At 34.3% G+C, this 17,531-nt stretch overlaps 1 protein-coding gene across 1 annotated transcript; it reads left to right on the top strand.

Annotated features, from left to right (window-relative positions):
* Window positions 1-4,833: 4,833 nt before the first annotated feature.
* On the top strand, window positions 4,834-6,483 carry LOC132034287 (uncharacterized). The gene is made up of 2 exons (XM_059424590.1): window positions 4,834-5,068; window positions 5,989-6,483. The coding sequence occupies exons 1-2, from the start codon at window positions 4,993-4,995 to the stop codon at window positions 6,213-6,215; spliced, it is 303 nt and encodes a 100-aa protein (XP_059280573.1). The 5' UTR covers window positions 4,834-4,992; the 3' UTR covers window positions 6,216-6,483.
* Window positions 6,484-17,531: the final 11,048 nt, after the last annotated feature.

The following is a 17,531-nucleotide window of genomic DNA, read 5'->3' as shown; positions in this document are numbered from 1 at the left end:
TGGGGATCAAAACTAGGCAGGTATTAGTAAAGTATTTGGGCATAATGTTGCCATTAAAAACAGCCCTAACCATCATGAAAATATCTGATCCTACTATATCCCAAGATTTTTGGTAAAAAAGTCCACTAAATCCATCTGGACCAGTAGAACTATTGGGATTAATATCGAAAATAGCTTTTTTCACCTCCTCCTCAGTAGGTGCTTTTGTAAGAAGATAATTGTCACAAGAATTAATGCAATTAGGAATATAATTAAGGATACTGGTGTCAATGTTGTTGTCCTGTTGAGAAAACAGATCCTGGTAGAAAAAGGGCAGCTGCATTGCCTATCTGTTCACCCCCCTCTATCCAAGATCCATTATCACATATCCTCTTGATCTGTAAGAATTTCCTTCTACCCTTCACCATAGAGTGAAAGAATTTGGTGTTCTCGTCTCCTTTTAAGTTCCATTGGAGGTTAGCTTTTTGTCTCCAAAAACTATCCACATACTTGTGTTGAATGACAAGCTCGGCCTTTGCCTTGTTCATAAACATTCTATCCATTTGATCTAAAGTGTTCATATACTTCTCTTCAGCTGTCTTAACATTTTCTTCTAGTTGTTGAACACTGTCAAAAATATTCCCGACTTTGGATCTGGACCAGACCCCTAAAGCTCTGCTAGTGTTCTTAAGCTTCTGTTGGATTTCCCAAAAAATATTACCACTAGTCTGGGAGTACCAATTATTCTTGACCACATCTTGATATCCTTCGATGTCAGTCCAAAAATTCAGGAATCTGAAATATTTCACATGATTCTGCTGGTCATTTTTACCGGAGATTAATAATGGACAATGATCTGAGCTTACTCTAGGCAAATGCATCACATTTGTCATCTCAAACATTTCAGCCCATTTATCATTACTGATCAGCCTGTCTAGTCTTTTCCATATGACTTCCGTTCCTTTTCTTTCATTTGACCAAGTAAAGGCGATTCCAGAAAAACCATTATCCTTTAAGTTACAGTCCTGAATGCACTCCATAAATGGAATGCTTTTGCCAAAGCTATGAGGCTTACCCCCTAGCTTCTCTTCAGTAGATAAAATGCAGTTAAAATCCCCACAGACTGCCCAAGGATCATCAATAGTTGAAGACAACACTCTCATATATTTCCAGAGATCTTCTCAACCTCGTGATTTAGATTTTGCGTATACAACCGATATAAAAACTTGCTGTGAGTTCAGCACGATCCTACAGGTTACCATTTGATCTTCTGAGCTATGAATATAGCATTCTATCTCCTTTCCCCAGAAAATCCAGATTTTGTTGCTATTGCTCGCATATGCTCCTTGCATACCCAAAATAGTTTTATAAGAGTCAATTTTTGTTTCCTTTATGAAAGGTTCCTGAAGAGCAACAAAGGGGATCTTATGCTCTTTTATCAGGTATTTGAGCCTCTCAGTAGCAGCCTGAGATTTCATCCCCCGAATATTCCAGTTAAGACATTTAAACATTACCAGGATGCTTGGAGGATTTTTTGGATTCCTTCTTTTGATTCTTTGTAATATTGTTCTTCTTACTGTTGCCTTCTGCTGCCTTGTCTATTTCTAGCTTGGGATTCTTATTTTTACGCAGCTTCTCTAATCAGACAAGGAAGATTCTCTTTAAAACTGGTTTTCTTCACATTATCCTCATCTGTCCCACTCTCTTCCTCTTCCGATTCTTCTTCCTCAAATTCATCTGAGGTGTTTTCTTCTTCAGAGGAAGAGGTTACCTCAGCCCATTCATCTTCGTTTTCATGATTCCCTTCTTCTCCTTCCACCTGGGCAGATTTGTCAACATCTAAATTTCCTTCTTGAAGAAGTTCATCGAAACTATTTTGCGTAATGAGATTTTTCTGGTTTTTCTTCCTTTTCTCTTGTTCTCTTTTACTAGCAGACCTTCTGTTTTTCATTTTCCCTGTGGATTCCCAACCTTCCTCAAACAGAACAACTTCCAATTTGTCAGGTTCATCTATCATGAAGGATTTGAAGCTAGTTTTGCTATCATCATGGGCATTATTCTGCCCCTTTGTAGCTGGAGAAGTCTGCGATCCCTTAATATTGTTAGGAATCATATTAGAGCTGTTGTCTTGGTTCTCTGCCATCCCAGTAAACTCCTCGATTTCACCAGAATTTTTTTTTTTTGCATTTTAATCTTTCCTCTTCTTCCTCATTGTTGAAGTTATCCTTCTGTTGTTCCTTACTATTGTCCCCTTTCGTCTGTACTCCACTAATATGCCAAGGCTTATCAAGACCAAAAATAACTCCTGTAGGCTTGAACATAGTTTGAGGAGGTTCACTTTGACCTCTTCTATTTCTATTCACCTTTCCTTTATTATTCTGAATCTCCCTCCCTCTCTGCAACTGTTGATTATCATTTGAACCCTCTTTTGCTTCATCTGGAGGTTGTTTCTCGATCTGTTTGTTTCCCCTATTATTCTGTCCTCTTTTTTGTTTCTCCATATTTTTTGTAGCCTCTTTCTCCTCTTCTTCTTCTTTCTTATCTTCTACTCTCTTTTTTCCAGAATTCTGCAATTGAGCAAATCATGTCCTAGTTTCCTACAGTGTTTACAATACTTAGGTATGTTCTCAAACTCAATCTTTCGATCAAATCCTTTTAAAGGGACATTGTCATCTTCAACACCTATCCATACACTCTTCACCAACGGTTTTAGCAGATCCACCTCTACCCTGACTTTTGCCATACTTGGCCTAGTCATACTTCTAGTAGCAACATCAATTTCCAAAGGTGTACCTACTTCTTTTGCAATTTGTTTTACATAGTGCCAATTATGAAGATGAAAGGGTAAACCTGGAAGTACAATCCAAACCGGAACGACAGGTAGATCCTCCTCTGGTTTGAAGTCTGGAGTCCATTTCTGAAGCCAGATTTGGAACCCATCTATCTCAATCACCCTCTTGTAGAGTATAGAATTGTAGTCCTCCTCATTGGTGAAATTTAAAAAGATGTTGAAGTTGTCAAAAACACCTATCTTTGGAGTACCTTTCATGGGGAATTTTTCTGCGAATTTTCCCCTAATTGAGTCGATTTGGGGTCTGCTTTTGAGGAACCTGCCAACAATAGTTCTTCTACAATGGTTCGCCATTACTCCATAGAAATCGTTGGCTTTAAAGATCACAGCTGGCTTGCCATTGTGAGTGGTTCTTCTAGATTTGACGGAATCGGGTTCAAAGCGGGTTGAAGCAGATGAACCCGGGTTATTCGTGAGTGTATTAGCATAGGAGCTTGTTGGATCTGAGCCTGGATGGATCGCCTTAGTTGAGGCTTCCTTTTGCACTTTTTCACGCGCCGACGGGGAGCTTAGTGGCGGCCCCATGGCCCTGTAGTGGTGGTAGAAGTGCTATAACGGTAATAAAAAGGAACGTTGAATTCTATAATGAGCTAGCGTGTGTATGCGCGTTCTTTTTTAGAGAGAGAAAGTTTTTGCTATATTTCCCCAATTTTTTCTGAATAATTTTTTTACGTTTTTTTGCAACTTCATTTTAATATTTATTTTAAGATCATAAGGGGCAATTCGCAGGAATGCCCTTATTTTGGTTTGGCCTTTGAGGTCGTGACCCAGCTCAACCTGCATTGGAGTAGAGTTGGGTTAAGATTTTTTGAGTCCATTTAAAATTGAGGCTTATAGCCCACCCCAAGTTGGCCCTTTGGGTGTTGAGGCTTGACCAAGGGGAAGTAAGTGCACACGGTTTGGCCATCCAATTGACTTGTCTTTAGTTCTTGTCCTTCAAATGGGCTGGTCTTAATTTTGCCTTTCAAAATAGAATTTATGCCTAGCGGAGCATAAGTTCTTTAAGACGCTTGTTTAACTTGTGAATATTATGATGCATAAATTATGCCTCTCTAGGCATAAGTACGATTTTGAAGGACAAAAAGTAAACATCAGCCCATTTGAAGGACAAAAATTGAACACCAACACAAAAGAGGGGGACAAAAGTGCAAGATAGTATCTTATACAATACTTTACTCATTTAGCATTCAATTCCTAATACTACAATTCCTAATCATCAAGTATAAAAGTTGCATCCATCGTGAAAATGTCCAAACACTTGTTGCTACTCGAAGTTGTTTGCACTTGGTAATATTTTTTAAGTTAATTTAAATATTCTTAGTTTTTGAAATGTAGTTATTTGATAATTTTAACTAATTAATTTGCATATGAATGTAGACGAAGATGATAATGTTAATTAAGGCAACTTTCTCACGAACAAACTCAAATGTGCTTGATGATGTGTTGGTGTTGTATGATATAAGGTGTCGTGAATATGCACATCCATATGATCATATGCTAGATATATTAACAAATTGACATGCTTGTAGGTTTGAATTTAGATTGAAAAGAAATTTTTGTATTTTTTTTTTTTTTTTGCAAGAATTAGGGCTAGCGAGCTTCAGCCCCCGGCCCTTTTCAGACAGGGTTGGGCTGGCCATTTTAAATCCTTTCAAATGAGGGGCTGGCCCGCCCTAGCCCGTCAAATTCCTTGACTTGCGATGCTTGGGCTGGCTATAATAATGAACGTTAATTAATTGGACTGAGTGCTCGAAAACGACACCTCCTCAAACTTATTTTTCAAATTTAAATTTAAAATAATTAATCAAATTATGAAACGAACATTTATTTCAAATATTTAAAAATAATATCAATGGCCATAAAGTAGTTTCTTCAATAGGAATATATTCTACCTGTCTATTCACAATTTCACTGAATTAAAACAGAATTTATTCTCCCACTTAAAATTCTTAACCCAATAGGAAACTTGTCTTAATACAAACCTAATAAATCCAGAAGGGATTATTATGAATTTATGATTTTGGGCACCAAATTGGACTAAGAATACCAGCCGTTGAAAGTTGACAACACAACAACTTTTCAAGCATATAAAAGACCAATAATTAATGTCTTATTTTCCTCTCTACTATGCACCCAAGAAAACGTAAAGGGTATACAGAAAGATGAAGATGGGCAAAACCCCTTATTCGAGACCTCTAACTTTGACTCTTTTTTCAATTTTTCTTCAATTGATTCCAGGTTTGTACCCTTTTTCTGTTTAATCTTTAGATACCCACCTGGATTTTGTGTTGAAATTCATACTAATCTTTTTTTTAAATTTTTTTTTTTTAAAGAAAAAAAAGATCTACACTTGAGATTAAAAGTTTGTACCTTTTTGTGCTAAATCTTGAGATGCCCCACTTGCTTAATTTCATAAAAGACTTTTTTTTCTATGTGAAATCTTGTGTTAGGACTGAGTTGAATGGCTCATGAGCTTTTTTTAGATCGTTATAGTTGAATTATAAGATTCAAAAGTTGTCAATTGGGATGCTGTTATTTTTAATTTCAAGATTCAAATGTTGTCAATTTGTATGGTATTATTAAGATTCAAAAGCTTTAACTTGTTGGTGTTATTGTTTCGTGATGTCCTTTTGTCATGGATTTGCTTCTAAGAGAACTGACTATATAAAGTTCCAATCTTGACTGTAGAAAGTTCAGACTAATAATAACAGAGTTTTAACATTTGAGTTTACAGTTTTGGTCCAATTTGGTTATTTGTATTTGGTTTTGTTGGGAGGAATTTCTTTTCGTACTGCTTTGATATGATTTTCATTTGAGCTGAGGGTCTATCGGAAACAGCAGGTAGGGGTAACGTCTACGTATATCCTACCCTCCCTAGACCCCACTCGTGCGATTACACCGGGTGTGTTGTTGTTTGTTGGAAGGGGAGATTGATTATTTCTTATTCTGACTTGATAAATCATATTAGGGTTATTCTTGCAAGTGCCTTGTTGTCTGTCCTCATAGAGGCTAAACTCAAATTGTTTCGTTTGGGAAATAGGTTTACCTACAAATTTATCAATCCATATCTGAAGTATCATTACTGTCTATAAGAAATTGATAATCTGATCTCTATTTATGGTTAACATGCTGAGTCATCCTTCATGGTGTTTATAAAGGTTTGGCAGATACATCAAGTGAAAATAAAGGGAAAAGTCATTCATCGAGAATTTCCACCGGAGTGAAAGTTGTGATTGTGTTCCTTGGAATTTTAGCTGCTGTTGGGTTTTGTTATGTCCTTTTCAAGATATGGCAGAAGAAGAAAAGGGAAGAGCAGCAAGCTCGTCTTCTAAAGCTCTTTGAAGAAGATGACGATCTTGAGGTTGAGCTTGGGATTCGGGATTGACATTACATTTTCTAGCTGAGGTGCGAGCACTGCCATTTTCCAGAAAATTGGGTTTATTTCTTTTTACTTTGTATTACAAAAACAATTAGTCTTTGTGTTGTGTATAGTTGAAGATTATTTCTAGTTCTTAATTGGCATATGTGATTCCTTAGTATGCCTTTTTTCATACAATGCTAGAAACGCCTATAATATGCAATGGTTACATGAAACTTCCGAGGAATGTAAATGATTGTTTTTGTTCCTAGGTCAAATATTGATGGGTTTACTATGTTCTGATGGGATTAATGGATCCCATGTACATATATATGCTCATCTCCCCGGTACTTTAAGACCAATATGATGTCCACATATTAATCTGGATTATCTGTCAATGTTAAAGGACATGGCATAACTTTGTTCAACCAACACGTAAGCACCTGGCTATAACCTTAGTACTATGAATGTTACAGCTTCAATAGCACCAGGTATCTCTTCATTTTTCAGCCATAAATCTTTGAGGTTAAAATCTTAGGGTATTTGGGCTGGGTGTTTGAAGGAAGATGCTTGTCAATATCAAATTCAGCTTCCGTCTAGGTGCCTTCTTGTTCTCCTTTTATCGACCTGGTATTTGTGGCCCGTATCCTTTGATTCTACTTCCTTGTTGGTGCATTTATTGGCAGGATTAGCTGTTACCAGTGTTATTAAGCTATATGTTGCTGATTCAGTAGTTAGTAGCATGACATTTCAACGACGTGTGCCTCGACTCGTTCTATAATGACTTTTTATTCTGCCTATTCACCCACTTCTTTTCTTATTTTAATGTTGTGCTCGAGTACTTTTATCGGTTCATGTTATATTAGTGAAGGTGATGATCTGCTACTGCTTCTTTTATCTTCCCAAGGTCAAGCTCTATGATTTATTTTCTTGAACGGACTAGAGAGTAAATAGGCCCATAACAAAATATAGATTTGGAAGAAGACAGGTGGTGTGGTGTTAGCATATGGTTGGTCTGAGTAGGATCCAGTTATCAAGTAGAACAATTTCTTGCTAGTGGAGGGGTCACAGAAAAGTTCCTTAATTCTTTACCTCTTTTTTTTTTTTTTTTTGATTAAGCACCGGGTGTCCGAGTCTCTTTGAGCCCCGACTAATCCCGGGGGTGCACAGGCCCTCGGCAAGGAGTTTCCCGCAAGTGCACCGGGGGTAATTCGGGGTTTTCCCGGTCAGATGGCCTCGAAATTGTTTGCACCCAGCGGGTTTCGAACTTGAGACCTTGAAAGGGAGCACCCCAAGGCTCAAGTCAATTGCCACCAGGCCAACCCCTGAGGGTTTTCTTTACCTCTTTGGTGTTTCTCTGCTAGGGTTAGTTTAAATATTTGCATTTTAGAAGCTGGAAGGTTAACCAAATCTAAAACCTTCAGGTTTACATGGTATCTGAAAGGTGAGTGTCATTTTGAAATTATAGTTTTCAAAATAATTTAACCAACTACCCCTGCTTCATTTCTTTATATTGTTGTCAGGATAAGAATTATTTGCCTGTGTGATGAGAAATATTCACCCCAAATGTGTCGAAGGTAGTGTATTTGTTGGGCGGCAAGTTTTATTCCGATCTTTTCACACGATAACAGTATATGGATGAAACTCCATTTTGGAATTTATGCATTCTCCATAAAGAAGTAATAGCACAGGTAGCATCTCGTTTACTTTCTGTGGATTTATCCAAGGTTTTGTTCAAGTGATCCATGTGAGCTAATATTGGTTTTTCTTTTAAAAATATTAATTCCACCATTGTGCTGAGGGGTTGAGGCTTTGACCCCTACCTGTATATTAACCAGTAGGAAAATACATGGAGGAGAGGAGACTACGAGCCTGATCTTCCCAGGAGTAAAAAGCCATTGATCTATATTTAAAAATACAAACTGATCCTCTATGGTGTTCCCCACGTTATACCAAGAGATCCCCAGCCTATACCATGCACACAAAAATATATGCATCAAAAAGGGTTCCTCCTTGGTTTGGCTTTGAAAGAGATAATCTGGTCCGTGTCATTCTTCAAGAAGCTCTTACCTTCCCAGGAAGGGCATCAGCTTTTGTAAGAACCTTGCTGTCTAACTGTCTTTGATTGTGTATTCCAGTTTGCTAAAGATCAGCTGTGCCATTAGCCCCTCTGCAGCAGTGAATGAAGTTGTGATTTCCTCTCTCTTTCCATTCTCTTATCTGATCAACCTGTTGGATAACTTGCCAAGGTATTGCGGGCTTCCTTGTAATATCATTAACCATAACCAAAGATTCTCTATGGTAGTTCCCACATAGCCTTGGTGATCCCCGTCGTCTCAACAAATAGTCTGTTTGGCCAAACTTCCGAAATTTGTCAGAAGTGCTTTTTGAAGAAATACTTGTAGAGAGTAGCAATTTGTGTTTGGCTAATCAATTTAAGAAGCACTTTTGCTTATGTTAGGGCAATGTTTCAAAATTGCTTAGGGAAAAAACTACTTTTTTAGTTGCTGAAAAACAACTTCTGCTACTAATTTTTTCCGTAAAAGCTTAGGCCAAACCTGAAAGGGTGACTCAGTTGGTTGAGCATGGAACTTCCATAATGGAGGTCTCAGGTTCGAAACCCCCTGCCTGTGACAACAGGGGATTTGCCTTGTGGGTCGAGCTGCCAGAGACTTGCCTAGTGTGGTTTGCGAGTTATTGCACAGGAATGGGGTTTACCCTGTGTGGCGTGCGCACTGGAAGAGTAGCGGCTGCGAGTTCTCTTGTCATAAAAAAAACTTGGCCAAACACCTCGACTTCCTTAAATAAACTGGAAAAAAAATTAACACTTTTGACTTCCCAAAAGCTTGGCCAAACAGTCTACATAAGTTTTTGCTACACTATCCAAAGAATGAGCTGAATGCCATGATTAGTTTTTCATTGTCACCCTTTAAGCATCCTCCTGCTAGACATGGGCTACCTTTGCTACATCCTTCTGTGTTCAGCTTCAAGCTACCATCAGGAGGTTTGTCCCATTTGATAGGAAGGATTTTGTGTGAAGGCTTAATCTTCTCCACCATAGTGCACATGTGGTTCCATTTTGAGTTGTAGGTGTTTATTTGTCCTGTTACTAATCACACTGCTTTATTATGCACCAAAAATACTACTATAAACATATATGCATATTTGATATTGTTAACTTTTGATAAACGTTTGTGACATACCCAAATATATTGCAACTCAACTCAAGGCGTTAATAAAAGGGAACATGTGGTAAGAGCGCAGCACGTGATGTGTGAGTTAGGCGCACGTCACGACTTCGAACCTTGCCCTAGAAAAAAGTTTGGTATTTAAATGGAGAAGGGTAGAGGGGCGGGCCCAGTACCTTTTTTACTGTTCAAAAAAAAAAAAAAATGGAACATGTGATCTTGTTCAAGGATATGACTTACGGCTCTTAAATATTGAGATATTGTATATGAAGGTATATTGAAGGTATTTAGTACCTTCATATGTTATTAAAATACCATTCACCTCTGCTTATGTACGCTTCCTTTTCGTAATGCTTTGCTAACTCTATTGTTTGAAATCTTCTCCATTTGTTCAGTTGTTGCAGGATGTGTTTTCGTTTACCACCATTTTACCTAAGTGAAAAGTTAGTTAAACTCGTATTCCCGACCATTTTGTGTAGGTTGAATGAAACATTTGAATGAATTGTTATATTGAGTTTAATGAAGAAGAGTTCAAAATAATAGTTTAGAATGTGAAAATATAGAAAGAGTAGCTGAAAAGATGTCACAGCAAATATGAACTAATGCATAGTAGTACAATAGTACTAATTTATGAGGGTATTATGTTTTTTATTTTTACTTTTATATAAAATGTAATTAATTTTAGGATAGGTAAAATTAAAGTAAGGGGACGAAGTATTTTTTCTCTGTTTAATCATTTAGGGGTTGTTTGGTTCATGAGATAAGGTGGGATGTCCCAAGATTAAGTTTGAGATTAAATTTGTATTTTGTTTGGTTCAATGTATAAATTTATTTATAAATCCTGGATATCCCATCTTATCTCATCAAACTATAGGTAATATTTTATCCACCTCTTAAGTGGGATAAATCAGTCCAAGAATCTTTAACCCATTAGGAGTACCTTCACGAATGAATGTAAGTACCAATTTATGAGGGTAATTTTTTTTTAATTTAATAAAAAATGTATTAATTAAAAAGGGAACAAACTATTTTTTTTTTTGTTTAATCATTTAGGGGTTGTTTAGTTCATAAGATAAGGTAGGATGTCCCAAGATTAAGCTTGAGATTAAATTTAATATTTTATTTGATTGAAAGTATAAATTTATTCTTAATTCTGGATATCCCAACTTATCTCATCAAACGAGGTATTATCTTATCCACCTCTTAAGTGAGATAAATTAGCCTAAAAATTATAATTTCAGGACTATAATTCTGGGATAACTTAATTCGCGAGCCAAATCCCAGCATAAATTAGGACTACAATCTCGGGATAATTTGCTGGGCTAATTTTGTATTTGCGCCAGTGGGCCTTAATCATGGCTTTGTATAGTTTTTAATCCTAGTAAAGTGTCTTAGGTAGGGGTGTACATGGACTGGGTTGGTTCGGATTTTTTAAAGACCAAACCAAACCAAACCAATTGCATAGGGTTTTTAACAATATAAACCAAACCAAACCAACAAAAGTCGGGTTTTTCAACCTCGGGTTTTCTCTGTTTTTTCGGGTTGCTCGGGTTTTTTCCGGTAAAGTCTTCATACAAAACATATAACTTGTACTTCAAATATTTCTTTAGTCTTAGTAAGATAAGACTATCTAATTAAGATATCTATTAAGAAAATAACACAAAATGTAAGATGAGAGATGACATTGTACTAAAATATTCAACGAAAAAAATAAATGAAATTCCATAAAATAAAATGATCATAATCTAAAAATACTAAGTCATGCTACATTAAATACGGCTAATTTCTAAGGCATGTAGAAAATAAGTACGGCTAATAAGTATTAATTACATGACTAGATATTAAAGAAAAAAATAAAATTAAGTTATATATTTTCACTTTCTAAACTAATATAAAACTTAAGAATAGATATCAACATTATTGTCATTTTAGTGTTAGATATGAATTACTTTTGTTTGTATTAGTATTGATTTGATTTTTGTTGAGTTTTATTTGAGTTACTAATATCAACTTGGGCTATAAAATTTATTGGACTATTCAAAATTCTAATTCCAAGCTTGAAATAATATGTAAAAAGACAAAAAACTATGAAAAAAGTTAAAAACATTTATAAATTACATTATAAATAAATATTTTTATGTATAAAATATGTTTGAAATTTTATAAATGTCTTGTCGGGTTGGTTTGATTCGGTTTGACTTTTTTTAGTTAAAACCAAACCAAACCAAACCAATAGTGTTTGGGTTTTTCTTTTTAAAACCAAACCAAGTCAAGCCAAACACTAGCCGGGTTTTTTTTTCTTCAGATTATCGGTTTGGTGCGATTTGTCAGTTTGCTTTGTACACCCCTAGTCTTAGGTAGGCTACCATGGACAGACTAAAGTTTGTCAAGCTCAAAAGGAATCAACTATCATCTGATTTTTCTGATGAATGATCAAGAATTGGATTAGGAGAAGCAACAAGAGGTTCAAGGAAAATTAACTGAGTGCTAATTCCTGCTTAAGATATTTTTCACATTTATTAGAAACATTAATTGTTAAAGGCCAATAATTCGTGGTCATTAACCAAAATACTTGGACATTTCAACAATAAAATTTATACTTAAAGCTCATATTTTATGTCTTCTGCTTTTTCAGAGAAAATATTAGTCTACAATTAAAAAAAAAATTGCTTGACTTCAGTTAGTATACATTGGGTGTGTTCGGTATAGAGGAAATTTTTTTTTTGAAAAATGTTCAATTTTTTCATATTCGGTTGGTCAATAATTTTGAAAAATATTTTCTTTAGGAAAATAATTTCATTAAAAATAAGGAAAATGACTTTCATAATGGAAGTAGAAAAACAATACCATAAGTGACATTCCACATTGATTGTCTCTTCTTCACGCTCGAACTATCCTCATCCTCACCCCACACCCACCACCCATACCACCCCTCCACCCCACCACCACCCTCACCCACCCCACCCCCGTAGTATTTGTCTAGATTACATAAAAATACTTTTTTGATGATATTTTTATTACATACCGACACAAGAAAATAAGTAAACAACCCACTCATTTTATTGAAAAATATTTTTTCAAAGAAAACATTTTCTATGAAAAATATTTCCTCCGTACCAAACAGTCGAACGCACCCATTATGTACAATTCTACACACAATCTCATTTAAAACTTATCCTTAATAAAGGATACTTTAAAGAGTTTCTTTAAATTTTATTAACCATTAAGTAGTAGGCATGAAGATATTTCTTTGAATTTTATTTTATTTGGATGGAAAATTGTAATTGACGATGTAATTAAATAGCATTACTTTGTTTGACTATTGTCGGAGAGATGGGATAAAGTTAATTATCATAAAAGATTGATGGAATAATCTTGCCCTTGATATCTATATGTCTATAGTGAGTAGAGAGTTTGCATCAAAATCGAACGCGCGTGAGGCCATAACCCTTTATTTAAGTAGGATGGAAATTTTAAAATTTCGTTTCATTTAGAAGTGAGGCACAATATTTTTAATCTCTTGGCGTCGATAAAAGTAATGAAAAAAAGAAAAGAAATGTACTTATTACTAAGTAGTAAATTCAGTTATACTTTTTAGTCTTACAAATTATATTATGTGTAATTTCTTTTGGACGTGATTTGAATTAGTGAACAAAAATAGTAATTTATATTTGTTCTCTTGAATTTATTTTGTTTCTGTAATATGAGTTTGCGCAAGAATGGGTGGTCGAAGATTCTATTTCAGATTGCAAAAAGCTTCATGTTCAAATTGTACAAAAAATCACTTAAAATGCTATTTCGAAAGAAAGAAAAAAAAAAACTTAAAGAAGGGCCTCCATGCCACATACCCGTGAAATTTGGATTAAGTATTGATTTCGAGGCCAAGATAAAACGAGGCCAACCCGTCCTAGCCTATTTAATTCCTTAACCCTTTAACACTGAGTTGGGTTGAGCTGGACCAGCTTGTTTTGACACCTCGAATAGCGAGTACTGATTGGTGAAACCCAAAAAAAAGTACTGATCTTTAGTATGGGCTTGGTCTCCCCACCTCAACCCCCACGCCCGCACGCCACCCCACGTACCCTCTACCCCCTCCAACGCCAAATCCATTGGGATATCTTTAACATTTTCAATTTGGGCTACTGCAAGTCAGTCCAAAGAAAACATTTGAGGGTTTTGGCCTTTGGAGATTATTCCACATTATTTGCACTTTTGTCCCTCATAACATTTTTTTTTTTTTTGGAGGGATATAAGTTTATATTTTCGCATCATAATATTTTACAAGTTATGCCCCGCTCCTTTAAAGAATCTATAGCCGGCAGGCATAAGTTCGATTTTGAAGGACAAAATTTAAAGATTAGCCGCAAAATTAAGGGAAGAAAACATAATTAGCCAAGCCCACAATCTATACAACTTAATCTGGCCCTAAAAGATAGTTTACAACAATTAGCCATACGATACATCTAACCATATCAAATCCTAGCATAAATCTAGGTGAAAAGCCTCCATTTTTAAAAGATCATGTCATTATCTTTTCTAACTAAAAAGATCTCTTTCCTTTTTTTCTCTTATTTTTTCAATTACACAAATAAAAAAAATACTATCTGTCATCTCTTTATTCTATTTTTGGTTACCCAAAATAAAATTAGAAAACCTACTATATATATGTTTAAAAAATGTGTTTGCATGTGTATATTTTTTTTTGTCTGTGCTACGGGTATTTTCCTTTGCATGTATATTTTATGTATAACTATATATAACTCATGTATAAATATTACAAATGTATATTAATTTATGTTATAGATACGTAATTTCCTAGATTTTCCTATAAATTATTTTATTTTCTAAAGTAATAATAATTCTGTAATTTTGATTGGATATACAATAATATCATTTATACTTGAGCTATATACATTTATACACACATTGTACATGAAATAAAAATTTACACATGAATTATATACATTTATACACACATTACACATGAAACGAAAATGTATAGATGAGTTATATATATCTATACACACATTATACATGAAACCAAAAACATTAGTTACACGAATTATACACATGTTACATACTTGATATATACAATAATTATACATATTTTTGTGGAAATAAGAACTAGACAAAGTAATTAAAATATCAACGTATATAATATTCAACATCAGATCCACATGAAATATAACATTATTTATATTATTATTATTATGCTAAATTATACACTTGTATTACACAAATTATACATATTGAAACCAACTTAAAAGGCTCCACAGATTTATTCAGTGGAGGTTCAATCAAAAAAGGCATAAAACTGCAGGCTCATTACGGAAAATGAGGAGAAAAAAAAATCACTGCAGTAAAAAATTGATACTTAATGCAATTCCCCCAAAATAGAGATTAGGCATTTGATATAGAATATTAAATAAGAGAGAGAAGGAAAGATATTTCCTTAATTTGGATAATTGAATAGAAAATCCCGAAATTGTAGCCTTATTCATTGATTAGCCGGCTCAAAAAAGAAAATGTGAATTCTAATTGTTTAAAATGGGTTAGAAAAAATAAAGTACGTTTATTTTGAGTTTAGAGCTAATATGAGCTGATAATCCAGTTAATTAAATTAAAGACGAGCCCGTTTGAAGGGAAAACCGTGCAATTACCATATGTCCTTTTTAGGGCCCTCTTTAAATTTTTAATCCTGTTGCTCAATGGGTAAATTTCTTCCTCAAAAGTTGTTGGATGAATTTTTCTTTGGGACATTGGCACAATATATACGAGTTACAGCAGCTTCTGTCACCAAATTAATTAAGGATAGACGTGGCACTAATAGCACAAAAAACATCAGCACCTATTAGCCAACTCTTCCGAAAAAAGACAAAATATTAAGGAAGTGAATATTCTCATCCAAAATTTTACACAATCGTCCATTAAGGTCATCCTTTGAAGATAGAAATAACAACATCACCCATGTTCATTAGGATTTTCAGCAATCTCATGTATGATGATCTTGTTGAAGTTTATGGGACTTGACATGTGCAGTTTTTAGTACGAACGAGGCTTTATGTTGTTGAACAAAAGCCTGGACAGCTTAAGAATGGGAGGAGAATACTTATGCAAAATCACTCTATTCTATATATAAAATTTGATTAGATTGTTGCAGATAATTTAGCCTTAGAGTTAAAATTCAACAGAGAAAACGTTAATAAAAATTTCTCTATCACAAAAAGTCTTTTTAAATATATATGATAGACACAAGACAAAAGTTATATATGAAAGCCTATGTTATATATATTGTCTCATTTGTTATATTTAAGCTTGTGCATCTGGATATTTGATAGTACTTTAATTACTGATTCATTAACTGACGACTTTAGGCTTTGATTCGGAAATGGGCGCCTGTTGCTATTGTCCTTGGAGTTGTCATTGTCCTCTTCTGGGTCAGAACAAAGATTTGGTGATGCTTCCATACAGATGCAGCTCAGCAACGACAATACTGTTGAATGCCTCTTCCTGATTGTTACCATCAGATGTACAGACGCACAACCCAGACAACCACCACAGATTTCAGTTGTCCAGCACGTGTTGCGCCTGCTTTTCAGCTGATGGTCGCGACTTGAACCATGTCAGTTTTATAGTGTAAGACAGAGGAAAGGAACCGTGATGAACCATGTCTTTAAAACTATGACTCCAAACTTTGAGAAATGACATTAATTTTGGTTCTCTTTATATTATCTTGTTAATTAACTTCAAACTTGCTCTCCAATAGGTTATTGTAGTTTCGGAGATGAAGGTAACGACTTTGAGAATATACAGCAAATTACAAATAAGGCCTCACTGTACTATTTCCAATATCCTTTAGAATTCCATGCACAGGAGTACTGGTGCTTTGTTTACTAACCCTCGCCGTCTTTGTTGCAGGTCTTCGAATAGTTGAATCTTTTAAAGCTTCATATATATTTGTAGGTATTCCATCTAAGTATGTGAACTTACTAAAAACAGTAAATGGATTTGCATAGCATGGCAAAAAGATGGGTTTACTTTTTCCGTTCATCATTTCTCACATGTTTAGTTTACGCACAGCTTGTTATGGTAACCTTTTTTAGGAAAATGTTTTCCATGAGGAAGTCCAGACTTCAGAAAGACCAAATACAATCTCTGCTCGTATCTCATTCTATAGGATTATCCAGATCATCTAATCATAGTATCTTAGACCTCATCCGGTCCTTTACCTAGTATATTTTCTTGAGGAATATCCCATTTGTCGCAACTTGTGTGTAATAACTAAAGACAGTTCAAAATGTCATAAAACTTATCTCAACAAATTTAACGAGCTTAGGATTATTCGTCAAAATTACTAGATTTTTTTTTTTTTTTTTGGTTAATCAATATCAAAAGTCAACCAGTATCTAGGCTTATGCGGTTATGTTAGTTAAACTGTGGTGATTTAAACTTAGTTTTAGACTAAGTTTAACATTAAAAATTATATTTGTTAAATTTTTTTCAAATTTTTTCTTCATATATATTTTATTTTATAACATTATTCTACTTATAATGTTAATGAACTTAAATAAGAATCTATAAATACCTAGCTTAAAAAAATAATTATTATAATAAAAAATATTTAATAAATTTAATTTAAAAAAGCTTTAAATTTAGTCAAAGTAACTAGGAAAAATGGAAATGTCCCTCATAAATTGAAATGAAGAGAGAGCATTGATTTTTAAAATGTTGGGTTAGAAAACCAAATTAATGTATAAGGACTACATAATGTAAAAGGTATAATGACAAAAAATGTAAAGGTAGAGAAGATATAAAAGAGATATCATTTTAGAAAAAATTTCGTAATTTTTCCTAAAATATTCTTAATAAAATAATATCAATGTAATATGTGTTCTTAATTATGTAAAAAATCACTTACCTAAATAAGGGTATATTTGAAGAAGAAAAACTACTATATTTTTAGTTATATAGAAAAATTATTGATTTTGAATTAGATATAAGAAATAAAAATACCACACACTCCCAAGTAAATTTATACTTAAGTAGATGAAAAATAAAACTGTAGCAAACTTGTGAAGGATTAGAATTGCTTTGATTCGCTTTTAAGCTTTTAAATATAGTTCTAAAATTGCCGTTTACAAAGTATGTTACTCCT

The sequence above is a fragment of the Lycium ferocissimum genome, chromosome 10 (genome assembly GCF_029784015.1).
Source record: "Lycium ferocissimum isolate CSIRO_LF1 chromosome 10, AGI_CSIRO_Lferr_CH_V1, whole genome shotgun sequence".
In the NCBI taxonomy this organism is placed as follows: Eukaryota; Viridiplantae; Streptophyta; class Magnoliopsida; order Solanales; family Solanaceae; genus Lycium; species Lycium ferocissimum.
Note: the sequence above shows the minus strand (reverse complement) of the source record. Positions and strands in the feature narration are given on the sequence as shown.